Here is a 27,258-nt window from a genome sequence, read left to right on the forward strand (position 1 = left end):
TATTGAAACCAACCCAAATTTTAAGCATGGACACTGGCTGAATTTGCTTGCTCCAGCATAGCCAGCCGATGTAGGTCCCTGCCCGGGGTGGTGGTTGGTACGCTGTAGCAGCAACACAGCATCTCCCCTGTCCTGTGGCACAGCGTGCACACTGTGCTCCGTTAGACCCTCCACCCTAGTGTCCATACACAAAGCTGTGCCATCATATCCTTGCTGCTGTAGGGGTAGATGATTTGGGGCACTGCCCCACATACTGTAGAGGAAATAGAGGCGATAATCACATAGGCTGTGACTGCAAGTAGCTGTGTGACCTTTCAGTCTGTTAGCGCTTTTGGAAAAGATGGGCCCCCATGGCTGAGCCAGGCACTGGCAAGCTTGTCTACTTTCCAAGCAGTGCTCAGCTACGCAGCAGCTTGGCAGCACTCGTTCCCCCAGCACAACCCTGCCCCTCCCAGCACATCTCACATAAGCGCTGAGAGCCGTACATGCTCCTCACCAGCACAGCCGGGGTCCCCAGGGAGCCCCCGGAGCTTTACAAATGGATGTGACCTACATGAATAACGCCGAGAAGCGGACATGCAGAGCAACCTGTGCTGCGCTTCCACCAGAAGTCAGGTTGCGTTTGGAAAACATGAACTGCAGTCACAAATTTCCCCGTTATGCATTTGCCTGACGGCAGGCGCATTGTATTTTACAGCATGAATGCATTCATTACGCTATCATTAGTCATGAAGAATGGCCCGGTTAATAATGGAGATCTATAACGCTCGTACACAGAATCAGCCATAACGAATGTGCTACTGGGGAGTTCGCCGAGGCAGAGGGAGCTAATGTCGCTCCTATCGTATCAGCAAAAGCAGAGAGGTGTCACTGGCAGAAGGCACGTTTGCATACCCGTTGCATATGCTCCTGACATCTCTGCCCCTGTATCTAGCTGAATTCTCATCAGGAGGAGGAGCGGCCAGGGGCAGGACAGAAATGCACGGGCACCATGGTTCCACCAAGCTCCCCTACGCTGTCTTGATCGACTCCAGTGATGTTAAAAGTGGAGTTAAATTCTGGTCCCTGGGGGAGAGGATGAAAGGAATGTCAGTGAAAATCAGGCATGTACTGGGGTTTGGAAATTGCTTTATAATTTTTTGTAGGGGGAAAAAATGTTATGTTAAACAGACTTCAGTGATGTCTGACTTGTGGTGAAAGCAATCATTGGCTTTACGGCATTGGGCCACGAGATGGGAGACCCAGGTTTCCAGCGGTACCATCAATTCACAGCACAATGCTGGGATCAGAGTCCCTTACTACCAAGAATTTGGCTTCCAGCCCCCGATGCCATTCCCCCTGTGTGAGCTGCTTTCTCCAGGACACCGCTGACGTACAGCCCTGCAGAAAGGTTTGCATCACCCTTCTTGCCTTCCTGTCCTCAGCACAAAAGCTTCATAGTAAGGTTTTTTACCACACTAGCATCTGAAGTTAAATTTTTTTGTTGTTGATTTGCACATTCCTCAGCACCTCAGGCCGTCTGCTCGTGTGGAAATGAATAACCCAGTGCTCGTCCCAGCAGGTGCCCGAATGCACGGCTGGGCTGGGCCGCTGCGCTGGGAGGGGGGGAGCCCAGCCCCGGGCTCAACGTGGGCAACAAGTCCCTGGGGAACTCAGCTTACCCGGACCTTGCCAAGACAGTCGCAGCACGGACATCTTGCTGGAGATTGCAGGGCAAAGCCATCGTAGTGCCGCAGCTCTGAACAACGGGATTTGGGGCAAAGGTTAGCAGGAGACAGCCCCTCGATCTGCTGGCGATGAGCAAGGCATCTCCGCTTGCTCTCTGGGGCTTTGACCGCTGCCCTGTGCTATTTCCAATCAGTCTGGACTTTGCAGGTCCTTTAAGGGCTTGTTCTCGTGCACCCTGACCGCTTCCCCCAGTTACCCGGGCTTTCCTCTCTGCCAGGTAGCGGGGCAGTAAGGGAGTGGTAGCACGGGGCTCGGCTCTCCTCCAGCAGCTTCCAGACCAGCCGGGCTAGGAGCTGAAGGCTGGCAGAGCCTGAGGCAGAACGGTGTTTGCCAGACCTCCAGACAAGGCACTCCGCAGCATCTCTGGCCAGCTGGGCCGTGGATCTGCTGGGAGACCCGTGAGGAATTCCAGTGGTGCCTGGCCACAAGCGATGGCTTTATGGAGATCCTTGCGGAGCGCTGTGTCCGTACCCTGCCCCGTGTGGGTGGCTGGGATCTCGGGTTGTATGAGCTCCCCTCGGAAAGGGGGAAACTGCTGCAGCCTGTTACAACCTCGAGCACCTACAGCTTCCTCATCCCCTGGACGTACCTTCCCCGGCCATTGGCCCTTAGCTGAGTTCCTGGAGACCCGTTTGACAACAGACCTGAATCGGCTCCCATCCTTCCTCACGAACATACCTCCCCTTGCATCGAGCTGGGTTTCTGCTGGTGCTCCCTGCTCTGCCCCGTCCCCCGGAGCCGTGCTGCGTGCGAGAGGGGCGAGATGAGCAGAGGGCTCCTGCCTCCCAGCACCAAACCGGTGCTTTCCCAGTCCCCCGGCAAAAAATGAGGTTCCTGGTTGAGCAAACATGGAGTTTAATGTATGTAGCTCTGTGAGCTGGTTTTGTTTATCCCGGAGATACCCAGTCTCGAATCCTCTGAGCTCCCCCAGCCTGGCTGTGACACCTGGGAGAGCCTCGGATGGTTTCCACAGCACAAGCCCTGCTCGCCGCTGGTGTATCGGGGCTCGGCTCTCCCTTCCCACCCCCAGTTTCAGTGCCTGCTGCAGAGATCGCGTCATCTTAGTTCAGAGGGGATAATGGGTGAAAATAGCCCAGAGATACCTGCTCAGTGAAGCAGCCAGGGACCATACATATGCATTAAAAACAAAGCGGAATTGCTACAAACGAAGTGCAGAAGTTCTTGCGGCTCAGGGTTATCTGCTGGCCTTTCATGTTCAAAACCGATGGAGCATGTTCATCGCTATTCATCAGCATGATGCGAGGTCCCTGGAAAAGCAGCATTTACCTGCCTCGATGCTGTTCCTCCTCAAACATAGTCCAAAAAAAGGCAGGACCCATGCATCTTTAATAGGGGTACTAAATAACTTAGTTTGCTATCTATAATTTAATTATACTTGGAGAGGGTGAATAAGGAGGTATCTTCTGCAGGGGGGAGCTTTCTCTTTCTGCCCTGAGCCATAAAATCGGATGTCACCAGTAGATGGGAGGTGGCTGGTGATTCTGTAATCGTCCCCCCAGTAATGATGCAATCAGATTATCAGCCCTATTTTGCCAGCAGACCAGCATTACCGATTGCCTTGGGACATAAAGAATCTCTTAAAAACCACCACAGGCTTCGATTGCCCTTGCTTGCACCCAGAAAGTGCTTGCCATCACTTAAGTCTGCAAAGCCCTGCACCGACATTGCCGCCCCAGTCTGCCCGGTGCTCGGGTGGTGGTGCGGGCAGCGAGACGGGCAGTGGTGCGGGCAGCGAGACGGGCAGTGGTGCAGGCAGCGAGACGGGCAGCGGCTGGACCATGCTGGTTCTCCCAGGCCCACCTTGTCTCCCCCCAGCTCACCCTCACCTGCCTGCGGGGTGCGAGCCCTGGCAGCGGGACAGGGGTGTCGAAAGCACACTTCCACTCCACCGCACAGATGTTCCCAGCCCGTGCCAAGAGAGCGGGAGAGGCTTAATTAAAGAAAACATTGTCCTATGGCAAAGCCCAGCGAGCACATACGAAGATTTCTCTTTTTTTTTATTATTCTTGTGATTTGGCAGCATGAAAATGGATTTCTGCCGGGCCTGAATCAGCTCAGCTCAGATCTATTCAGGATTTTTTTCTTGCGCTCATCCTAATATCCAAGTGCCTCCCTGGTGTAGATACTCTTGCCCTGCCAGAGGAGACGTTTCTAACGCCGTCCTGTCACCGCGTCTCCCTAATCAAACCAAAACTATCCATGTTTTTATATTCATCCCAGCAGTCTGGTGTCCCAGGCACCGGGACAGTTCATGCTGTAACAACAAGGAATTTTCCATCATAGCAAGCGGGCATTTTCCCCCCTCTGTTTGCATTTGACATGTAGATTTTCCCCACCCCAAATTTGCTCCGAAGTCTAAGCCTGGTATGCAGAAAACAGCAGCTTGAAAGGCAGAAGCTGGAGACAGCCAGGAGCTCCTGGAAAAAGCATTTTTAGAGAGAAAGTGCTGACGCAACCCAGCGCCGCCAGCGTGCTGCAGCACCGATAAATATTTGATTTAGCCTGAATAGGAAGGCATCGTGTTCAGAACGATTTGAAGAAGAGGGAAGATCGCAAATACGATATTATTGAAAGGAAGATTAGCATAGCGAGCATTCCTGGCGCTCACTCCGGCGTGCGAATTGCTTTGGATTGGAATAAACTGGCGTTACCTGTCGGAAAGGTATCGCTGCCTGCTGCCTGCCTGCCCCAGGAGCTGGGCAGCTGTGCTGCCGGCCCGCAGGATGCCTGCACCCCGGGGCTTGGAAAGACGCTGCTAAATAAAAATCAGAGCAGAGTTTTAAGTTGTTGGCTGACGTGTGCTGTTAATATTCCCCGCGTGAGCATCGCAGGGGGCAGCTGGGAATCAGAGACACTCTCGGTGCTATGTAGCTGCTGCACTTGGTCGCAGGTTGCCCAGGAGAGCTGCTTTCATTATCTAATACTTTCTAATTCTGGCAGGTTTGGGTTTTTTTGACTTGACTCTGTTTCACTGTTGCATTTTAGACTATTTCCCTTTCATGTGTTCATCAGGTCTCGCCTTCTATCCATCCCCTTCTAACAAACGATGGTTTCTGATCTGACTCTCTCAATCTGGCTCCTGCCTCTTCGGCTTTCTGTCTCCCCTCGCTTTTTCTTTAGGCTTTTCCTTGCTTTCATTATCAAGTTGTTTTGGATTTCTGGTTCCACTTAATTCAGCATTTAGCCCTGCTTGGGTTCCCTCTCTCGTTCCCACCACTGCTGTTTTGGCTCGGGTGGGATGCTGCCGGGCTTGAGTGTCCAGCCAAAACCAAGTAGAGAGAAACAAGTACTTTTATTCTCAACAAGCCAGGAGCTTTCTAGATTCGATAAACTCCATTCTTCCCACCCTGTGTGAAGCACAACCTGCCTTTGTTAAATAATTCAGATAGAAAAAAATCCCCATATCCTCATGCAAATGCTCTGGTGGATTCCAGTTTCCATCTCCTAGGGGTCTGCAGAAGGGTTTGCGCAGGACAGCGCTGTAAGCAGGGCCATGAAGCTGCCAAGAGTCCCCGGGAGCACTCGGGACTTTGCTTTATGGATTGTGACCTTTGTACAGGAAAAGGGAGCCTCATTTTAAGGATGCCTTTCCAAAAGGAGCATTTTATATATTGGCTTTGTAAAGATGGATTTCACAGCGCTCTGACGAGGAGGATGCTGAGAAGTGAGCTTCAACCTTGGGTGCAAGAGCCAGTTTGAGAGTCAAAGCTCTGAGCTTGGAGGTGTTCGTAGCCGGAGTTTCGGCTCAGCCTTGATGCTGTTCCCCGACTGCCCGAGACCGCAAGACCCTCCCGCAGTGCCAGCAGCTTTCCTTAGCCAAGCTGGGAGCAGCGAGCCAACACGGTGCAAGTGGGTTTCTCCAGGGCCGGATCCTGCACGGAGCCACCGCACCACATCCCACCAGCCTGCCCGGTCTAAGCACTGCTGGGCCCAGGAGCCTGTGCCCCAGCTCACAGGAGGGTCGGCTCCGTCCCACCAGGCAGGGCTGCTTCCCGCCTTCATTCCCATCTCACTGGGAGGAGAGAAAAGACCAAGTGCCCAGGCTGGCCCCAGGGCGGCAGCCCCTCCGGGATGGAGATCTGGACGGCTTCTAGAAGGGGGCTGCTTCCCCGGGAGGCCTGGCAGGGGGGCAGGGGGTGCCCCCCATCAGCTCCAGGCTCTTGGGGGACATCCCGTACCCATCAGGGCTGGCTGCGGTGGGGAGGAAAACTTCAGCCAGGCTCAATCCTCCATCCTCCCTGCATAAGCAGCTCCCGAGCCTGCTGGCACCCTGGGGCCACCCACCATAGAGACGTCCCCGGAGGATCTGCGGGCAGCTGATCCCCCTCCATCTGCTCGGCATCACCAGGCCGTGATGGATTTTGTCTGAGATCACGTCTGGCCCCGGCGGCAGCACGCAGCCCTCTGCCCGCGCCTGCCCGCTGCCTCTCTGCCCTCCTCCATGCCCACCACACTGACGGCCGCCAGTCTGGCGTCCTCCGGGGAGGTCACTGTCTCCCTGCCACCACCTCGCCTGAATTCACACCCACGGCACAAGGATGCCCTGCCCCACGGGGAGGAGGGCTCGCAACATCCAACAGCACCTCCTGGCCCTTCCTCCATCATTTTGCCCCATCTCTTCTGAACCCACGTCATCACCAGCTGCGTCCTGGGCAGGGCTTGCAGCACATCCCCATTCCCGGGGCGCTCGTGGGGCAGGGAAGGCGGTGGGGAGGCTGCCTGGCACAGCAGACCCTTCCCCGGGGGAAGGGGAGATGCTGCTGGATGCTTCCAAGACCTGCAGGGATGGAAGAGAGCCTGCAGAGCCTACAGCCGAGCTCAGCCCCCCAGGGACCCCCTCCCTGGCTCAGCATCAGCCTCGGCAGCTCCCCAGGGAGAGAAGAGCCACGCGGCCGCAATGGGGCCACTGCCACCCCCCCTGCCCTGCAGCGAGGTGACAGTGGCACCTCTGCCTGGCAGAGGGACCTCCTTCCCGCTCTGTCCCTCCTCAGCCCCTTGGCCCCGGTTAAGGACAGCAGCTGCCCGAGACGTGCCCAGGCTCGTCGGCACACGGGGCAGCCCTGCCGTCTCCCATCTCCACTCGGGGCTGGTAGCTCAGCGGTTTGGTGGGAGCTGTCAAAGCAGTGCCGGGCCAGAGTTAATCTCAGGGTTGCTTGCAGAGGCGAACAGGTCCCAGCCTCATGCAACCGGACTTGGTTGGGGGATTTGAGTCTTCCGCAGCTGTTTGAAGAGCAACGCGCTGCCACCGGGTTGCAGTCGAGCGGAGGGCGAGTTGCTGCAGAAACAGCCGGTCCCGCTGCAATCCCCCTCCTTGTGCCGGCGTGGTGCCATGGGACAGATCCAGCTGGACCAGGGGACTGATCTGTTTGAAAACCGCCTGTCAAAACCACAGTGGGTTTCCTCTGCTGGCGGTGCTGCAGGTGGAGAGCGGGGAGCTGACCTGGTGCTCCCTGGTCACCCTGCGTGCGTTCCCCGGCCACGCAGGGAGGGCTCAGGTGCTGATCCCTGTGGCAGGGGGAAGGTGGCACCGTCCCGCCCCAGCCAAGCTCTGCCAGACCCCAAACGAGCACCGCATGTGGTGCCAGCCGGCGCAGGGTGGGCAGGAGGCGGCCAAAGCCTCCGGGCTCTGCCAGCGCTGGGTTGGTGACCCTGGTTTTGTGGCTCTGTGTAGAGGGAGCCCCGTTAGGTCCCAAAACCACAGTGTGGTGGGCGCAGAGGTGACCATTGTCCCACTGTCCCAGCTAAGAGCACCCAGAGGTGGCAGGGCTGGGGCACCTCACAGCGATGCTGTGACACCCTGGGGTGATGCTGGGAGCGGTGGGGGATGCCGGGGGGACGTGGCTAGGGCTCTTGGGGAAAGCCCTGGGGCCGCGGAGGGGGCAGCGGGCTGGGGGACCCGGGGTGATGCTGGGGACGCCGGGGCAGCCGGGGCTCGGCCGCCTATGCCGCCTGCCGCCAGCGGCAGCAGCAGCTCCCCGCTCCCCGCTCCCCGCTCCCCGCTCCCCGCTCCCTCCTCCTCCTCCTCCTCCTCCTCCGCCTCCTCCCGGCTCCCTTCCCTCTCCCTTCTCCCAGAGCCAGCCCGGTGGGGGGAGGAGCCGGCCGCGCACAAAACCGCCCGCCCGGCCCCTCCGGCCCCCGCACCGGCACCGGCACCGGCGGCGGGGGGCGCCCAGCGCCCGCCCGGGGCCATGCGCGCCGCGGCGGGGCCGGGGCCGGCGGGGCCGGGGGAGGGCGGCGGCCGCCCGGGGCCATGAGCGCGGCGGCGGCGGCGGGGGGCGGCCCCGGGCGGCGGCGGGGCGGCGGGGGGAGCCCGGCGGGGCGGCGGGCGGCGGGCGGGCGGCGGCGGCGCGCCCTGCGCTCCCTGGGCAGCCTGGCCGGGCGGCTGCTCCGCACCTGGGCGCGCCTGGCCGGGGGCCGCGGGAGGCGCCGCGCCGCCCCGGAGGACGACGAGGGCGGGTTCCGGGGGGGCGGCCCCGGGGGGGAGCGGCGGCGGCGGCGGCCCGGGGGGGCAGCGGCGGCGGCGGCGGCGGGGGGGAGCGGGAGCGGCGGGGAGCGGCCGCCGGGCGCGCAGGGGCTGCGGAACCACGGGAACACCTGCTTCATGAACGCGGTGGTGCAGTGCCTGAGCAACACGGCGCCGCTGGCCGAGTTCCTGGCGCTGGGCCGCTACCGCGCCCGCGGGGCCCGCGCCGAGGTCACCCACCGGCTGGCCGCCCTGGTCCGCGCCCTCTGGACCCGCGACTACACGCCGCAGCTCTCCGCCGAGTTCAAGGTACCGGCCCCGCCGAGCGCGCCCGTCCCCGCGGCCTCCCGCCGCGCCCTGCCCTGCCCTGCCCCGCGCATCCCGACGGCGCGTCCTGCTCCCGGCACCCGCCGGCACCCCCGGCTCGCAGGACCCGCCCGCATCTCCCGCTGCCGGCCCCCGCCAGCATCCCCCCTCTCTCAGCACCCACCGGCACCCCCGGCTCGCATCACCCCCGCCCCGGCCTCACCCGCCCCACGGGCCTTGCCCTGCCCTGCCGGACGCCCCCCAGCCCCGCTGCCGTCACCCGCCTCTGCCCGCGCTGCCTTCACCGCAGCTCTGCGCTGCCTTGGGCGGGCGAGCTCCCAGCCCCGGCCACCCCGTGGAGCCATAAGGGTGAGCGCGATGCTGGCCGTGACGGTGGGGTAAGGTGGGATGGTGCCACGGGAGCCCGGCTCAGTGGCCTCAGGCCCTGTCGCTCGGTGCGTGTCGCATCCCTGCTGGGCACGTGCCAGCGTGCTGCAGGCCTGCGCCCGGCTTGGGGACAGGGACGGGGTGTCGGGCGCAGGGCAATGCTTTAGCCTGGCATCGCGGCCCCCCGCGCTCAGGGACGCGCGCCCACGGGTGACATTTCAGCAGGGACCTGGTGCTGCAGTTAAACTTTGCAGAGTGCTGTGGGCACGGAGGAGCTGCTGGGAAGCCGGGTCCCTCCCTGGGTCGGGGTTTCCAGCAGCGCTGCCGGCTCTTGTGGCGGCAGCTGGGCTGGTCCTGCACGGGCAGGGGCTGGGGTACCCGCTGCTCTGCCCCCCCTTTCCCAGGGGGACCTGCCTGCCTCCCTTCCCTGCCTGGAGGGCGGCAGCACCCACCCTGCAGGGACTGCCGGGGTGCAGTGGGTGCTCCTGGGGGAGCAGGGTGCTCATTGCCTTTAATTTCCTTGTAGCAAAGTAACCAGCTCTTGCAGTGCTGGGCACGGTATTTCCATGCCCTCTGCTCCCAAACACACACGTTCCTTAGGCGCAGAGCAAAAAAAACCCCAAAACTTCCAGCCTGCGCTTTGAATTTCCTCCCTCCAGGTGGTTATCTGCATCTTCCATGAATTTCCACCGTTTTTCTGGGGTTTTTTTTTGAAATCTGCCTAAATAAGATTTTTAAATAAGAGCCGAATCTGCGACTCATTTTGCTTGAAGCCCATCCGTGGTGGCCTTGCTCCCTCTGCTTGTACCGGGATGCTTGTACCGCGATGCTTGTACCGCTGAGAGCGGAGCCGGGGGCAAGTGGGGCCAGCGTGGCAGGTGGCCGGAGGGGGCCTTGGCTCAGGGTGTTTCCCGGTGATGCTGGAGGTCTGATCCCTGTCCTGGCAGGTCCCAGCATGCTGGTTAACATCAGCACGGATGGTTGGAGTTTAACTGCATCAGCTGGTTAAAATCCACACGGATGGTTGGGTTTTCTCGCTTGTGGTGCTGGTTTTGGGACCGAGCTCCCAAAATTGTCCTTTCCTGTTCAGCTCTGAGCAGCCACCGCTAGCCCAAGCTCAGAGACAGGTCCCTGGGGACCCCCAGCTCTGCCTTTTGGGGTGCTCCCTGGACCCCCTCCCTGGGCTCCCCACAGGGAGTGGGTTTCCCAGCCCTGTGCATCCTGCTCTTTCCGGGTTAGGGACCCATCCTGGCTCTGCTGGTGCTCAGGGCAGAGAGGTGACCCCAGCCTGGGACCACTGGGCTGGGAGCTGGCGATGGACCCCCTGCGGGTGCCACCCAGGTGGGTCTCGGAGGAGGGACCCCCTCTGAGCCAGCAGCGCTGCCTCGCCAGCCGCCCCACGGGGCCCCTGCCTGTCCCTGGGCCCCATCCTGGCTCACAGCCCCTCGCCTCGTCCCCATGGCATTTCCAGCCACGTTCTTCCCACCACAGCCCCCAGTGAGGGGGAACCCCCCTGTAAGGGCATCGCGCTGCTTGCCTAACAGTGACATTAATGCTAACTAGCCAAAATGCTGTGGCGTGGCCGGTGGCTGGTGGGGGGCAGGCGCAGAGATTAGGGCCCGATCCAGGCACGGGCAGAGGGATGCTCCAGTTGGTGGCATGGGGACCTGGGCTTTTGGGGCAGGGTGCCCAGAGGGAGCATCATGGTGGTTTCATCACCCCCGTGCCTGCTCCGGGCCCGATTCCTGTGCCGTGCACCGAGCTGCACGTCCCGCAGGCGAGACGAGGGGAGAGGGAGATGGGGGGATGCACTGGGGAGCCCCATCAGCACCTCCCAGGGACCCCCTCTCCCCAGCACTGCCCTCGGGGGGGGACGGGGGGACACGGACAGACACACGACCCCTGGCATGTGGCTCCATCAGGGACATCTCTGGTCCCCCTCCCCAGTCTCATTTGCTCCCCTTCAGTCAGAGGGCGCTGAGTGCCGGACTCCGATGGGCTGAGCATCCCCAGTTTTGGGATACAGGAGGTTTGCTCAGGGGCTTGCTTCCTGCCAGCGCGGGCATTTGGCAGCTCCCCTGCCCACGGGCCACACATTTGCTTGACTGTGTGAACAGCCCTCGTCTCTTCTAGGGACTTGGGTGGCTGGGCTGGCACCGCCAGCATCACCTGGCTGGGGAAACTGAGGCACGGGGAGGCACTGGGCTGGCTGCTGGTGATGGGGCGGCAGGGGCAGGGCCCGGGGGAGAGCTGCTACCTGCCGAGCAACCCCGACGCTGGGAATTGCCTTCCCCTGGCTGTTACACTGAGTTGATGCCGTCGGAGCGTGTGGGGTGGGTGACGCCAGTGGGTCCCCCTGGGCTGGACTTGCCCGTATGGGTTTGTTGAGGTGTGCCCTGTCCCCTCGCCCGCAACAAGCTGTCCCCTCCCGACCTCATCCCAGCAGCTGAAAGCCAGGACGCCATGGTGATGGGCCATGGAGCTGCTGTCTTTGCCGCGTGTGCCGGTGTCCCCACTGCTCTGCTGTCCCTGGGGTGGCCGCAGTGTCTCTGCAGGGGCAGGACAAGGGCAGAAGCTGTTGCAGGCAGGAAGCAGCGATGGGTTTTTGTGATGGGTGCTAACAAACCGGCTGTTCATTAGCGCCGGGCAGCGTGGCCCGAGGCTCAGCGCCCTCCCTGCCCATCTCTTGCAGAACATCGTCTCCAAGCACAGCTCGCAGTTTCGGGGCAACGCGCAGCACGACGCCCTCGAGTTCCTGCTCTGGCTGCTGGACCGCATGCACGAGGACCTGGGCGCTGCCTCCCCCGCCCAGCAGAGCCGTGTCCCCGAGGAGGTGGGTGGCCCCTGCTGGGGTGGCCGCACACCCTGGCTCGGGGTGGGCGGATGTCCATGCCAGGTCTGGGACCGGGGAAGCCCAGATGTCCTGGGAGGGGGCGGGCTGGAGTTGCCCCCCCTACCCCGGTATGGGATAGGGATGCGCGTGATGTGGTTTGGCCGGTGTAGGGGGGGGAGGATGGCGGGATCTGGGTGCTGCGGGGCTGGGCAGGGTGGTTGGGGTGCTGGGAGAGCGTGGGGGTGTTGGCAGGAGCCCGTCCAGCTGAGCACTCTGGTTCTTGGGGTTGCTCGGTCAGGAGGAGATCCAGCCCCCCATCCCTCCCTGCCTCCAGCTAAGCCCCCGTAATTACAGCGCTCAGTGGCTGTGCTGCTGGCAAAACAAGTAATTAAGTCTCCTTCCATCCATCTGCGCTCACGGCATTGCCCTGGCCCTGCCCGCTGGCTGCCTGCCTGCCGGCACGCTGCCTGTTGCAGCGGATGGATTTGTGCAGCCGGCGTTTGCCGCGTCGGCGCGGCTCAGCAGCGTGCTGTCCCCGCTTTGGGGTGATGCCCGTCTTGGGCACGGGGGTCCTGGGAGCAGCTTCATCCTCCCTGTCCCCAGCGTGGGGCATCGTGGCTGTGGCCGCGGGGTGTGGGTCGGGGACCCTGCGGGCAGCCCCTGCCCAGCCTCCAGCCTTGCACGGGCACGGCTCCATCCCGCGTGGGAGAGCTCGGCTGCGGTGCCCATCTCCAAAGCCTCTGGCTGGGGTGGCCCCGCGGCTTCCAGCCCTTCTTGGCTGGGGGGCTGCAGCCATCCCTGCACCGAGCTGAGCTGTCCTCAGCCCTGCCCGCCTTTCCCCGGAGGCATTTAGGTACCCCAGGCTGTTTGGGAGAGCCCGGCAGCGGGCAGCTCCCCTCGCTTGCCTGTTAAATGCGAGGTGCCAATGCGTGCCACAGGCTGTGGCGTGACGCTGGCAGTACCCTCGGCCACCCGTGCTGGAGGCAGCCCCATGGCAATGTCCGAGGTGCTCGCCTGGCTCTGGGGATGGGGCCCTTTGCGTCCCCCCCAGCCTCCTTGGTTTTGCTTGGCATCCCCCAGTCTTGGGCCCTTTTGGGGGATGCCACCTGAGTGGCACCCATGTGCCCGTGTCCTTGGGGAGGGGGTGTCCGGTGGGGGCCATGAGCCTGAATAAACAGCTTTGAAGTGTCTGGACAGAGGTGGGCACACAAGCGCCCATCCCGGCTTTGGGTAGCGCAGGCTGGGGGAGGAGGATTTGTGCAGATACCGAAGGATGGGGACGGTGGGGACTGTTCGCTCCTGGCCAGTCCCGTGCCGATGCTCAGGGACCGGAGGAGCTCAGCTGGTGGAAAGCAGAAGATGAAGAGGTTGGCCGTCCAGGGCACGGAGCCGCGCAGGCTGGAGGGGTGGAAATACCCTCCTGGCTGTTCGATGGATGCCCATGAGGTGTCGGCCGTGGCACCCAGCGGGCTCTGGGGCCAGCCGGGTGGGGAGCGAGGCTGGGCTGCCAGGAGGGCTGGAGGAGGAGGAGGCGGCGGCCCCTTGGGTTTTGGGGGGATTTTGGGGGCCACGTGGGGCACAGGCACCGTCTAGAGAGGGTCTGCCACACCAGATGGACCCTGGCCCCAGGCAGACTGTAAGGACACGTCAGGCTCAGCAGGACCCGGTGCCAGCAGATGGCACGAGGAAAATCCGCCTCCTGGCCAAATACCTCATTGATTTTCAGTCTTGCTCATCGTGACACCAAAAACTTGCCCCAGAACAGCCCGGTCCTTTCCCAAGCTACCGAGGCTCCTTTCTGCGACGTCTCTGCTGCCATCAGGCTCTGTGTGCCCATAGCAGGGGGTGAAGCCGGTGGCTTCTGGCCCCTGTGTGTGGGGACGGGGGCTCCCTGCGGTTCCCAGGGCAGCAGGCAGGCAGGGAGACAGCAGGCAGGATGCGGGCAGGGAGGTGTCTCCTAACCAGGCAGGTTTGGCCGTGTAACGTGGTTGTGTCCCAACATCCCCGTTCCCTACAGAGCGGAGCAGAGGACCCAGCTCATCTCAGGGCGTCCTGGCTGTGGGCACGTCTCATCTCCCATAGCCCGGTGCTGGCATCCCCCAAATTTGGCAAAGGCGGCTGCCTCCCTGGCTGGGCATCCGGCCTTTCCTCGGGATGGAGGAAAGGATCCTGTGCCGGCCCTGGGAGCGCAGGGACGCAGGCAGCCCGCCAGCCCCGTCCTTGGTGTCAGTGCCTGTCGAGAGCAGGGAGAGCAGAGGCCGTGCCTCAGTTCCCCCGTGCACCAAGCAGGGGGATGGAGAGGGCTCCCTCGTGCAGGGCTCCTCGCCCACCCTGAGGCAGCGTCCGGCCCACGGAAGAGCCAGTTTCTCTTGGGGAAGGGGGGCCAGTGTTGCTCTTGCCGTTGCTCAGGGACGTGCCACGGGCTTGCCGGGGGGAATGGGTGCGGGCACCCGGCCAGGGAGCACGGCCGGCTGCGGCGGCTCAGGATGCTGGGAGCTGGTGCATCAGGCCCGGGGAGAGGTCAGGCGCCTGCGGTGGGTGGGGGAGAGGTGGTCACCCCACGGTACGGGGCCAAGCCTGGGGATGCGGTGACGTGGGGAGGTGGCCGAGGGATGGGTCGGCAGCGGAGCAAGCGCTCCCCACGGCTGCCTGCCCTGCCAGCTCGGGGGACGCTGGTGGAGTGGCACTGCTCCCGCCGCCTGCGCCGGACACGTGGCCCCTGAAAGCCCAGCTCTGGGGCGCTGGGTCGGGGCGCTGGGTGCCGTGCCTGGGCTCGGTGTGCCGGGTGCTGTGCCAGGTGCCATGCCTGGGCTCAGGGTGCCGTGCCTGGGTTCAGCGTGCCGGGTGCCGTGCCCGGGCCTGAGGTGCTGTGCCTGGGCTCGGTGTGCCGGGTGCTGTGCCGGGTGCCGTGCCTGGGCTTGCTGCTGGTAAAGGCACTGGGGAAACGTGCAGCAGCGGGGCTCATTTTCTGGGCGGCTCTGCAGCCCCGCGCTGGCACACCTGCCTGGGAGGACGTCGCGCCAGCCACGGCTTTTTTTAGCTCCCTGGTTCTGGTGATTTGCATGTGGTTAATTCGCACCCGGCTGTGTTTGCCTCAGGCGGGTGCGTGCACAGAAACGTGCACGCCCGCCGCAGGAGCTCATCTCGCAGACGCACGGACACGCACACAGACACACGCACACCTGCTCGCTGCAGCATCCCACCGTGTCGCCCACCTGCACCCCGGCTCCCTGCAGCACGGCTGCTCCCAGCACCCATGGGTGCGTTTGCTGGCGCAGCGCGTGCTGGGGTGCTGCGGGCACCTCCCTGCCGGGGCTGCCGACCCTGTAGGTGTGTGCCCGTGGGCGCTGGGGCTCCCGGGGGGGGGATGTTGCGGGGGGACCGGCTTTTCCCCCCGCAAGCTGTCCCCTGCCAAGGCGGCACGGTGGCATGGATAAGCCATCCCGGCTGACTCACCCCGCTTTTCCCTCCTGGAGCGTTTCAGCTGGGCTCGAACGCGTTCCCAGCTCCAATTCCTCGGTGTCCAGAAGCTCGGGACGCCAGGGCTGTGTTGGGTGGCCCCTGGGGGTCTCACCACTGCAGACCCCCTGCCCAGGGGCCGGTGCTGGGGCAGGGATGCGGGCAGAGGGTTAACCCTTAGTGCCCCACGCTGGCTGGTGGATGGGACGTATCCCAAAATTTCCCCAGGAGAAGGCATGCAGGGAGCCTGGGGGGCACGGGGCCAGCGGGTGCCGGGCAGGGGTTGCTTCGGCGTCACCTTCAGCCCGTCCTCATGCCGTGGGGACACGGAAGCTGGGCTTGGTTCACTGGGACGTGTCCCCGACCCCTCAAGGGTGGGGGGCCACCCCGGCATCTCGCTCACCCGCTTGTCTCTTGCCCCGCAGCCCGGCGAGGACGGGAGCGGCGGTGCCGGCAGCTCCCCGCCAGCCACCCAGCATCCCCGCGGGCAGAGCTTCGTGCAGAGCCACTTCCAGGCGCAGTACAGGTGAGCGGGGAGGGCCGGATCCTGCCCGGCCGGCGGCTTCGTCCTCCTGTGAGCCCCAGGCAGCGCTGGGGGGGCTTTGCTGGTGGGCGGCCGGACTCTGCAAGCCCAGGGAAGGGCTGAGCCAGGGAGCGCCCAGCCCTGCAGGGGGGCTCTGTCCATCCATCCCACCCGCCCGGGCACGGGAGCTGCTCCCCATGGGCGGTGCAGCCACGGCTGGGGGCGAAATGCCGAGCGAGGGGTTTCAGGACATTTCTTAGTCCGCTTCAATGCCAGCAAATATTTTTGGAAGTGCCAAAAAAAAAAAAAGCGGGGAGGGTTAGAGCCTGAATCCCCTTGGCAGCAAGCGGGGGGTCCTGCCTGCTCCCCACCCTGTCTCAGCCTCGGGGCTCCCAGTAGTTAGCTGGGAAGCTCTGGGAGCAGCAAGATTAGGATGGAGCTGTGTCCCATTAGGAGCTGTGTCCCATTAGGATGGAACAATGCTGGCGGCATTGTTCGGGCTGTGCGGGTGCGATGGGGTGGGGGTAACGGGCCGGGCAGCTCTTGGCCGGAGGGGGCAAATTGGTTTTAGTATGGACTGATCCAGAGCAGGGTCTGCACCACATCCCAGGGGTGGTTTTTGGTGGGGGTGGATGCCTGGTCCTTGGGAGTGAGGGCGCAGGGGGTGACATCGGCCACATCCAGTGTCACCTCCTGGCATGGACACGGACACGGACAAGGTCAGACCCCAGCCCTGCCCTTGCTTCCACCCGCCATGCGCCTTCCCTGGGCATCTCATAGCCCCTGCCTTCGGAGACCCCACCGCCCGCCTTGCCTTGGCCCTAACGAACCCTTAAGCGGTTCCCTTCGTTATCACCGCCACCAGGAGATGGCCTTTGCCAGGAGAGCTGATTTTGCGCCGCAACAGCAGTTTGCTGGCAAAAGCCGGGCGGCTGCTGAGCTGGCCGGGCAGGGCTGCAGGCAGGGGTTGGGCAGGGCGTGCGCTTCCTCCTGGTTGTCCTCCACCACCACACGTTCGGGGTGGAGGCAGCGGGCGGTGGAGCAACCCAGTGAGGCGTGGTGTCCCTCACGGGTCCATACTGTGACCAGTATGATTTAATATCTTCATCGATGACATGGTGGGATGGAGCGCAGCCTCAGCGAGTTGGCAGGTGACACCAAAACGCGTGGTGCCGTTGATCCCTAGAGGGAGGGATGGCATCCAGAGGGGCCTTGATGGGCTGGGGGAGTTGGCCCATGTGAACCTCCTGAAGTTCAAGCAGGCCAAGTGCAAGGTCCTGCACTTGGGTTGGGGCAATCCCCAGTACCAGTACAGACTGGGTGAGGAACGGAGGACTCGGGGAACCGGTGGATTAAAAATTGGACGTGAGCCGGCAATGTGCGCTTACAGCCCAGAAAGCCCATCAGATCCTGGGCTGCATCACAAGAAGTGTGGCCAGCAGGTCGAGGGAGGTGATTCTCCCCTCTCTGCTCTCAGGACACCCCACTTGGAGCACTGCATCCAGCTCTGGTGTCCCCGAGGCAAGACAGCGACCTGCTAGAGTGGGTGCAGAGGAGGCCACAGAAATAGAGTGGAACACCTCTGCTATGGAGAAAGGCTGGAGAGAGTTGGGGTTGTTCAGCCTGGAGAAGAGAAGGCTCCAGGGAGACCTTTGGGCAGCCTTTTGGTACTTAAAGGGGGCCTATAGGAAAGAGAGAGAGACTTTTTACCAGGGCCTGTAGTGACAGGACAAGGGGCAACCGTTTTAAACTGAAAGGGTAGGGTTAGATTGGACATAAGGAAGAAATATTTCACGACGAGGGTGGTGAGACACTGGGACAGGTTGCCCAGAGAAGCTGTGGATGCTCCATCGTTGGAAGTGTCCAAGGTCAGGCTGGACGGGGCTCTGAGCAGCCTGGTCCAGTGGAAGATGTCCCTGCCCATGGCAGGGGCTTGGACTCGGTGACCTGTAAAGGTCCCTCCCAACCCAACCCAACCCAACCCATTCTGTGGTTCTATCACGGGACTCGGGATCTGGGTTGTCCCAGGCCTGTCCCCGAGGACCAGCGTGGGGATGCTCCCGCATGTGGGTGATGAGACACCCCACATGTTCATCCAGCTGACACCCCACATGTTCATCCAGCTGAGACTCACGGGGTGCTCGGGTGGGCCAGCATCTGGCATTGCAGGCGTGAGGGGGCACCACAAGTCCTTCCTCCTCTCTCAATTAATCCCTCGGCCTGTATGGAAAAAAAGGCGCTTTAATTATCCACCCCCTTCCGCGTGCCAGAGCCCGTCTGTGTGCCAAAGGATTTATTAATTGGTGTGGCTGCTTCCCGGGGAGCTCGGTGGCTCTTCAAGGGGACGGATAACAAGGGCTCAGGATTTTGATTTGGTTTTTAATTTATTTTTCCCCTTTCTGTTAAATAAAAAGGAGGGAAAAAAAAGAAATAAAAGACAGAATTGAAAAGAAATAGGGGGTAAGGTGGTTGTTGGCATTAAAGGTTCATTTAAGCCAGGCTTTGGTGGAGCATCTCCTGTGGGATGCTGTGGGAGCTGGGGGGGGGGGGGGGGTCCCCCCCCACTGGCAGGGGGACCTGGTCCTCCCCGGTGGCCCCATGCCCCCCGGCAGAGTGGCAGGGTCCCCCTCACTGTCCCCAGGGCTCCCCTGGAGCCGGTGGTTGTGCCGTGGTGGGGACCAGACGGGCCGAGCCGGCAGCCCCGGGGAAGCCGGCGGTGTCTGCATGGCCCAGCCCGTGTCCTGGCAGCGGGGCTGGATACTGCCCGGTCCTGTGCCGGCGTGCTGGGAGCGTTGGGAGTGCAGCCCCGGCGGGTGCAGGACCTGTCCCCGCGGCGCTGATGGGGATACCACCCCGGCGGGTGCAGGATCCGGCCCTGCGGTGGTGGCAGGCAGCCGGTTCCCAGCAGGTGGATGGGGAGAGTGGCAGGACCGTGGTGTCCCCTGGGGGCAGCTTCCCGCTGTGATGGTCACCAGCCGGTGCCACCACCAGCCCTGCCTCTGGCCATGGGTGCCAGGGCGGGCAAGGGGCCAGCACTGCTTCCCTGGGGAACACGGCGGGGTTTGTCGTGGGGCCGCAGGCAGCTGCCCTTTTGCTGCCCGTCACCGCCTCCTCCCTGCAGCCCAGCCACAGCCCTGCTTTCCAGGAGAGGTCCTGTCCCCTCCCAGCACCCCAAGGCGTTGTCCCCGCTTAACCCCCACCCAGGCGGGCTGGGGTCACCCCAAAGTCTCCAGGAGCCAGAAGCCACCCCGGGCTCTGCAAGCCCTTGGGAGGGGGAGCAGGATCTGGGGGAGTTTTGGGGCCACAGCCACAGGTGGGAGTGGGAGACCCCCCAGCCCCCAGCCCTGGGATTTCAGTCTGGCTTCTGTCGCACCAGTTACTGTGGGTACCCTTGTTAGGTTTCAGAGTGAACAGACTGTTGGGCTGGGCAGGTGGGTACGAGCTGCGGTGCCTCACCCTGGCAGGAGGTCGTGCAAACCCTGCGTGACGCTGGAGCCGTCCGAGCCCTGTGGGATGCGGTACCCGGGGTGCGGTGCTGGCGGCAGGGCGCTGCAGCCCCAGGGCGGGGACTCTGGGGGTGCCACCCCCGCGCAGGTGACGCACCCCGGCCACGTTTCGCAGGTCCTCCCTCACGTGTCCCCACTGCCTGAAGCAGAGCAACACCTTCGACCCCTTCCTGTGCATCTCCCTGCCCATCCCGCTGCGCCAGACCAGGTGAGCCCGGCCCCGCGCCTCCCCAGCCGCTCGCTGGTGCGGTGAGAGGCAGGGCCGCCGCTCGGTGGGGTTTTTTGGCTGCAATAAGAGTAATTTGCATATTTGGGGGGTAAATAATTAATTCGGGAGGTGGCGGCAGCGTTGGGACAGGTGCAGGAGCTGTGTCCCACGGGTGTTTGCTACGCCGGGGTCAGAGCTGGGACGCGGGTCCCTCCGGCGTGGTGACGAGCGGCGTGGGGGCTCAGCGCGGCGGCTGTCCCCGCTGAGAGGGGGGTGTGTGTGTGTGTGTGTGTCCGTCCGTGTCCCGGTGTCCCCAGGGCTCTCAACGTCACCCTGGTGCTGCAGTGCGAGCGCCGGCGGTTCGTGCGGGTGGGGCTGGCCGTGCCCCTGCGCGGCACCGTGGCCGAGCTGCGGGAGATGGTGGCGCGGGAGGGACGCGTCCCCCCGGAGCAGGTAACGGGGAGGGCGGGGCGGGGCGGGGCGCGGCCCCTCGGGGCGCTGACCCGCCGGTGCCGCCCCGCAGGTGATCCTGGCCGAGGTGTCCCCGCGGGGCTTCCTGCGCTCGCTGGGGGACGCGGAGGCGCTGGCGGCCGCGGGGGAGGCGGCTCCGCTCTACGCCTTCCAGCCGCCGCCCGCCGGCCGCGCAGGTACCGCCCCCCTCCCGTCCCGATTGGCTGGCGGCTGGCCGCCTGCGCGGCGCTGATTGGTTGGGAGCGGCTCGTGCCTGTGCGGGGGGTGGTGGGGCGGGAGCTTCCCCGGGATTGGTGGGAAGTGGTGGTTGCCCTCGCTGTGATTGGTGCTGGATGGTGTCCTTTGTTCTGTGATTGGTCAGAGGCTCCCCACTGGGATTGGAGGGGGGCTGATAGCTGTGATTGGTGGGAGGCAGGCGTGCTTTGCTGTGGTTGGCGGGAGCGGTGTCCTCTCCGCTGTGCTTGGTGGGAGCCTCGGCACGCGTGGTGTGGCTGGTGGGAGGCAGGCGTGCTCCGCTGTGATTGGTGGGAGCCTGTTTTCCCTTTCCCCCAGCCCCATGATTGGTTGGAGGCAGGTGTGCTCTGCAGTGATTGGTTGCAAGCAGGTGTGCTCTGTGGTGGTTGGTAGGCGCCGTGCCCCCCGGGCCGTGATTGGTGGGGAGCGCGGGGGTGCGGGAGGCAGCGCTGCAGGCAGCGGGGCGCAGGCAGCCCCCGGCAGCGCGCGGGGACGCGGCAGGGGCTCAGGGGCTGCGCGGGGACGGCGCGCACGGGTTGGCGCCCGCGCTGAGCGAGAGCCCTTCACCGCCCTGCCCTGCCTGCCCTGCCTGCCCTGCCTGCCCTGCCTGCCCTGCCCGTCCCGTCCCGCCCGCCCTGCCCGCAGGGTGCCCCCGCAGCCTGCCCGCCTCCCCCGGGGCGGCCCAGCCGGAGGGGCAGCGCCTGTCGCCCGCCGCTGCCCGCTCCTCCGACTGCCTGCACCGCGGGGCGGGCGGCCGCATCCTGCTGCTGCTCTGCAACACGGCGGGCGCCGGGCCCCGGCTCGCCAGGTACCTGCCCGCCCTGCCCGCGCCGTGCCCGCCCGCCCGCCCGCCTTCCCCCGGCGGGAGGGGGCGCGGGGGTGTCCCCCCTCAGCCGGGTGTCCCCCGCTGTCCCCAGGTTCGGGCCACCGCTGGTGCTGCGGGAGGAGCGGGGCGTCTCCTGGGAGCAGCTCCAGCAGAACATCCTGGCCCAGCTGCGGGCCCTGCTGCGGGGAGAGGTGCGGGCGCAGGTGAGCTGGAGGGGGGACGCCGCTGTCCCCTCCCGGGGGCACGCTCGGCCGGGGCTGCTGGCCCCTGCTGCCACCGTGGCCGTGGGGGGGGGGTGGTGGCCGTGGAGTCTCCACGGGTGGCCGTGGTGCAGCCGTGGGTGGCCGTGGCGGCCCCGCCGCTGGCTGTGGTGTCACCGTGGGTGACCGTGGTGGAGCTGTGCTTGGCTGCAGAGTCGCCGTGGGTGGCCAACGGTGTCACCGTGGGTGGTTGTGGTGGCCCTGGGGGTGGTTGCGTTGTTGACAGTGGCGGCTGATGGTCGCCGTGGGTGGCCGTGCTGTCCCTGTGGGTTGTCGTATTTGCACTGCAGGCAGCCAGTGGTGTCACAGTGGGTGGCCACTGTTGGTGGCAGTGGTCTCCCTGTGGGTGGTCATGTTGTCCTGTGGGTGGCCAATGGTGTCATCACAGGTGGCCAGTGGTGTCCCTGTGGGTGGTCACATTGTCACTACAGGTGGCCAATGGTGACACCGTGGGTAGCCGCAGTGCCACCCAGCTCCCATGGCAGAGCCACCCCAGCCCAGCCACCCTCCCCAGCACCCAGGTGCCACCATCCTATGGGCGCTGGTGTCCCCATGCTACCCCTTTGACCCCAGCCACACTGCAGCCAGTGGGACAGGTCATCCCCCAGCCCCGTGTCCCCCTCCCCATGGGTGTCCCTGACAGCCCAACTACGGAAACCAAAGAAATCTGGTTTTTGGGGCTCTTTCTGTCCCATGTCACGAAGCACAGCTCCCCCCAGGTGACGCCAGAGGGCGGGAGGGGTCTGCCCCCCAGCCAGCCCCACAGCCCCCTCTCCCTTTGCAGGGCACGGGAGCCCTCTTCCGCATCCGCCTGGCTGGGGGCTCGGCCCCCTGTGCCTACCTGTCCCCGGAGGACCCGCGCCCTCTGTGCCACCCCGCCGTCGACAGGTAAGGGTGCCTGCGGGGATGGGGTTGTCCCCAGACTGTCCCCTCGTTCCCCAGGGGTGGCCAGTGGTGTCACCGTGGCTGGCCACAGTGTCCCCATGGGTGGCCGTGGTGTCCCTGTGGGTGGTTGTGTTGGTGCCATGGTTGGCCAAAGGTGTCCCAGTGACTGGCCAGTTTCACCATGGGTGGCCAGTGGTGTCACCATGGGTGGCCACAGGTGGCCACCCTGCTTACCAGGGACTGGGCTGGGTCCCCAGCCCCATGCGTCCCTGCCATGGGTGCTGCTCGGGGAGGTGGTGGCCGCCCCCACCTGCCACCGTGGGCTGGCAAGGAGGTGGCACCATGGGGACAGGCGGTTTTGGGGGACCTCTCACCTCATCCTCACCCCCAGAGCGCTGCAGCTGAGTGGGGCGGGTGGCCCTCCCCACGTGAAGCTGACAGTGGAGTGGGACATGAGCACCAAAGAGCGGTGAGTGCCTTGCACCCAGGGTGGGGGGACACCCCAGCACCCAGGTCACCCTCCCCGACCACCCTGGTGTCACGTCCCCCCACCTCGTCCCGCGCAGCCTTTTTGGCAACATCCAGGAGGAGGTGGTGCAGGACGCGGAGAGCGTGCAGCTGCAGCAACAAGTGCACCGGCAGCAGCACAGCTGCACGCTGGACGAGTGCTTCCAGCTCTACACCAAGGAGGAGCAGGTACCGGGCACGCTGCCAGCCACGCGGGCAGCGGACACCCTGCCCGCACCCTGCCCGCACCTGGCAGAGCCACCGCCGGGGGCGAGCCACGCCAGTTGGCGGTGCCGGGGGCGGCTTTGGAGGTGGCAGGGGGGTGTTGGGGAGGGAGTTGGCTGTGGCATGTGGTGTCCCCAGCTGGCCCCGGATGACGCCTGGCGCTGCCCGCACTGCAAGGTGCCCCAGCAGGGCACGGTGAAGCTGAGCCTCTGGACGCTGCCCGACATCCTCATCATCCACCTCAAGCGCTTTCGCCAGGTAGCTGAGCACCGGCACAAACTCACCACGCTGGTGAGGTTCCCCCTGCGGGGTCTCGACATGGCCCCCCACGTGGCGCAGCGGGGCCAGGCCGGCGGGCAGCTGTTGGGGCGCTGGGCGCCCTGGCAGCCCCCCCTCTGCCTGCCCCCGAGCTGCCCCCGCGACTACCTCTACGACCTGTATGCCGTCTGCAACCACCACGGCAGCATGCAGGGCGGCCACTACACCGGTGAGCGGGAGGGGTGCGGGAGGGGGCTCGGGGTGTGGAAGCGGGGTGGGGGGCACTGCGGGGGGTGTGCTGTGGGGCAAGGTGTGGGGTTTGGGGGGGACACTGCAGGGGGTGTGCTGTGGGGCAAGGTGTGGGGTTTGGGGGGGACACTGCAGGGGGTGTGCTGTGGGGCAAGGTGTGGGGTTTGGGGGGGGCACTGCGGGGGGTGTGCCGTGGGGCATGGGGTGCGGTTGGGGGCCACGGCAGGGGGTGTGGTGTGGGGTGCAGCATGAGTATTTGGGGGCACTGCAGGGGGTGTGGCGTGGGGTTTGGGGGACACTGCAGGGGTTGTACTGTGGGGCACAACATGGGGTTGGGGGGCACCTCAGGGGTGTCGGCTGTGGGGCACAGCACAGGGGAGCCGGGGCGCAGGGGACACACGGGATGGCGTTGCAGCCACACCAGGGCAGGCGTGGCACTGGGACGTGCCCCCCAGCAGCGCCCTGCACCCCCAGGCTGTCCCTGCACCGTGGGACTCCTGCTCCCCTCTGCATCCTGGGGCTGGGGGTGGGCCTGGAGGGGGGGGGGGGCCAGGGCAGAGCCCGTGTCCCTCCCTCACCCCCTGTGTCCCCCCCTCACCCCCTGCCCCCAGCCTACTGCTGCAACGCCCTGGACGGGCGGTGGTACAGCTACGATGACAGCAGGGTGGAGGGGGTGCAGGAGGCGGAGGTGAGCACCCGCAGCGCCTACATCCTCTTCTACCAGCGCCGCAACGCCGTGCCCGCGTGGTCGGCCGGCAGCTCTGTCAGGGGTGAGCACCCCCACCTCCCTGCCCACCTGCGCCCCGACAGCGCCCAGGCACCCCGAGGCCACGGCCTTGGGCACACAGGGCACGGCCAATGCACAGCCGGGCACAGAGCATGGTACACGCACGTGCAGCAGAGCCAAATGCGCGTGTGTCCAGCACGGGCATCCGCAGTGCAGGGTGTGCGCACAGAGCACAGGTGCATGCGTGCACGGTACGGCGCGTGCGCGCACACACACAGCACTAATGCACGTGCACACGGTATGGTGTGTGCACACAGCACAGCTGCGTACACACGCGTGCGCACGGACACACGTGCACACAGACACGCATGCACACCCGTGCAAGGACAGTACAGCAGGCAGGCACACACGTGCGCATGTGTGTGCCTGCGCGCCGTGTTGCGCACACGGAGCACAGCCACGTGCACACCCTTGCGCACATGTGCGCGAATGGGCACACGAACATGCAGTCACGCAGCCCAGCCGAGCGCGCACACGTGCACATATGTGCGCACGTGGGTGCGCAGCGTGGCGGGCACGCGGTCGCGCAGCAGAGCTGGCGTGTGCCGCGTGGCAGGGGCACACGCACCCGCGCGCTTGAAACTGCAGCCGCGTAGCGCACAGCACGACGTGCTCGCGCTCGCCCCGCGCTTGTGCGCGCGCCTGTGTGCGCGTGCACCCGCAGATGCGCGCACAGCTGGTCACGGCCCCGTGCTCCCCAGCTGCTGAGCACCCCCGGGTGCCACGGCAGCAACCGCCGGCGGGTGCGGGCACGGCGGGACCCCTCGCCCCGCAGCCCGGCCCAGCCTCCCGCTCCCCGCAGGCTCCACCGCCTCCTCGCTCTCGGGTCACTGGCTGGCCCGCCTGGGCGGCAGCACGCGGGACACCGTGGCCTCGCGTCCCTCGGCCGCGCCGCCCTCTCCGCCCGGCAGCCCCGAGGCCGCTGCCGCCCCGGAGAAAGGTGAGGCTGAGCTCCCCCTCCCCGCCCCGGCGCCCCGGGGAGGCTCCCGCCTCCTCCCAACTTGCTGGTTTTTTAATTGCAGGTGGCTTCGAGGCCAGGCCCTCGGTGCGGGGCCTCCAGGGCCGCAGCCTCAGCGTCAAGCTCTCGCCCGCCGGTGCCGGTGCCGGTGCCCGCCCCAGCGCCGTGCCCCCGCGCTGGTCCTTCGCCGGCAAGGAGCGGGGCCGGCCGGGGGGCCCGGGGGAGCTGGTGGCCTACCTGGAGTCGGGGCGCCGGCCCCGCTGCACCCGCCGCTCCCTCCTCCCGCTCGGCGCGGCTGGGGAGAGCGGCCCCGGCCCCCCCCCCGCCGCCGCCGCCGCCGCCGCCGCCGGCCCCCCGAAGCAGCCCGGCAAGGGGCGGGAGGAGCCGGGCACCCCCCGAGCCCCCCGCTGGCCCCTGCGCGTGCCCGTGCTGCGGCGAGCCGCCAGCGCCGGCGCCGAGGGCTCCCTGCGCCTGCCCCCCAAAAGCCAGAGCAGCCCCGGGCGGAGCGGGGAGGGCGCGGGGGGGCTCCGCCGCCCCGGGCTGCCGCAGCCGGAGGGCAAGGCCGGCGTGCCCCCGGCACCCCTGACCCCCGGCCCAGCGGCCCTGGCGCGCTCGCAGAGCTCGGCCAGCCTCCCCCCGCGCCCCGAGCGGGGCCTGCGGCGCTCGGCCTCGCTGGGCAGGGGCACGGGGGGCCCCCCCCTGCCTGCCCGGGGTCCCCCCGGGGCCACGCTGCAGCGGGGACGGCAGCCCACGGGCTCCCTGCGCCGCCCGGCCGTGCCCGAGTCCAGCTTCTGAGCCACGGCCCGTGGGCATCCCCACGCGGGGCAGCCCGAAGCAGGGGCTCCCAAACTGGGGCTGTCCCAAACTGGGGGTGTCTCAACCCAAGGGCTCCTGAACCAGGGGATGCCTAAAGAAAAGGGCATCCCAAAGCAGGGTCGTCTTGAACCGGGAACATCTCAACCTGGGGGCATCCCAACCTGGGGCATACCAAAGCGGGGCATCCCGACCTGGGGGCTCCCGAACCGGAGGCTCCCAAACTAGGGCATCCCCAGACTGGAGGCATTCAGGTATCCTGAGGCCGGGTCATCCCAAACCGGAGGCTCCCAGCCTGGGGGCATCCCAAACTGGGAGCACCCTGAACCAGAGGCTCCTAAATCAGGGCAGCCCGACCCAAGGCATCCCAACCCAGGGGCATTCCAAACCGGGGGCATCCCGAACCGGTGGCTCTGAAACCAGGGGCGTCCCAACCCAGGGGCATCTCAAGATGGGGGCATCACCTTCTCACCTCCCCATGCCCCTTCCAGGGAGTGGGCAGGCAGGCGCCGGCTCCCCGGCTCCGCCAGCTCTAAGATGCGAGAGTATTTATTGTACTAGGAGAGTTTTATTCAGAGACGCTTTTTGTTTTCTAAAAGGCAACTATTTTGGGGGGGGCAGGCGGGTCCCCCACACCAAGGTCTATGCAATACGCGATTCCTCCAGCCAGCTTTTGTACGTGGGGGCTGTCGCCCCACCGCCGGCGGTTTCTATTAAAGACACGTGAAAAGAGCCCGGTGCGGTGCCTGGGGGCAGTGTCCATCCCAGGGGACGTATCCAGGGGTGGGAAGGGCTTCGTGTCCCATCGGTGGTGGTCCCAGCGCTGCGGTGTGTGCTGTGGCTGGGGGTGGTGGGGATCAGCCTGGGAGTGGGGCTTGCTGGGGTCAGTGCTGGCCGGATCTTGCCCCAGCATGGTGGCTGTGTGCCTGGTGGGAGGTCCTGGGGGTGGTGGCAGCGTCCTGGTACCAGAGCGCCAGAGTCCTGGTACCATGCGGCCGTGCCCACCAAGGCAGAGGAAGGGGATGTCTGGAGAAAGTTGGTGCAGCCACAGCAGGAGGTAGGGATGGAGGCGGAGGAGGTGAGATCGAGGTGGAGGCAGAAGTGGAGGAGAGGAAGAGGGTGCTGGAGGTAGACATGGAGGTGGAGGTGGGATCAGGGTAGAGGAGATGGAGATGAGTGTGGAGGAGGTGGGATTGGAGTGGAGGTGGAGGCGATGAAGGTGGAAGTGGAGGTAGGGATGGAGGAGGCGGGATGGAGGTGGAGGTGATGAAGGAGACATGAACAGAGATGGAGGTAGAACTGGAGGAGATGGAGGTGGAGCGGAGATGGAGGAAGTAGGATTGGGTTGAGG

The 27,258-nt window shown here is 65.1% G+C and overlaps 1 protein-coding gene across 1 annotated transcript; it reads left to right on the forward strand.

Moving 5' to 3' along the window:
- Window positions 1-7,999: 7,999 nt before the first annotated feature.
- Window positions 8,000-26,565, forward strand: USP43 (ubiquitin specific peptidase 43). Its single transcript, XM_075518741.1, has 15 exons — window positions 8,000-8,521; window positions 11,598-11,738; window positions 15,623-15,723; window positions 19,342-19,434; window positions 19,752-19,887; window positions 19,958-20,081; window positions 20,785-20,947; window positions 21,057-21,168; window positions 22,010-22,113; window positions 22,502-22,579; window positions 22,677-22,806; window positions 22,981-23,329; window positions 23,961-24,119; window positions 24,939-25,076; window positions 25,159-26,565. The coding sequence occupies exons 1-15, from the start codon at window positions 8,000-8,002 to the stop codon at window positions 25,887-25,889; spliced, it is 3,081 nt and encodes a 1,026-aa protein (XP_075374856.1). The 3' UTR covers window positions 25,890-26,565.
- The last annotated feature ends 693 nt before the right edge of the window (window positions 26,566-27,258 follow it).

This window comes from Mycteria americana, chromosome 16 (genome assembly GCF_035582795.1).
Source record: "Mycteria americana isolate JAX WOST 10 ecotype Jacksonville Zoo and Gardens chromosome 16, USCA_MyAme_1.0, whole genome shotgun sequence".
NCBI classification, from domain to species: Eukaryota; Metazoa; Chordata; class Aves; order Ciconiiformes; family Ciconiidae; genus Mycteria; species Mycteria americana.

What these genes read in the sequence shown, in the direction of transcription:
- USP43 (XM_075518741.1), top strand. Translation starts at nt 8,000, where the DNA reads ATGAGCGCGGCGGCGGCGGCGGGGGGCGGCCCCGGGCGGCGGCGGGGC. An exon ending in GCCGGGCCCCGGCTCGCCAG is followed by an intron (nt 20,948 to 21,056) that starts GTACCTGCCCGC and finishes CGCTGTCCCCAG; the next exon opens with GTTCGGGCCACCGCTGGTGC. An exon ending in TGCCACCCCGCCGTCGACAG is followed by an intron (nt 22,114 to 22,501) that starts GTAAGGGTGCCT and finishes CCTCACCCCCAG; the next exon opens with AGCGCTGCAGCTGAGTGGGG.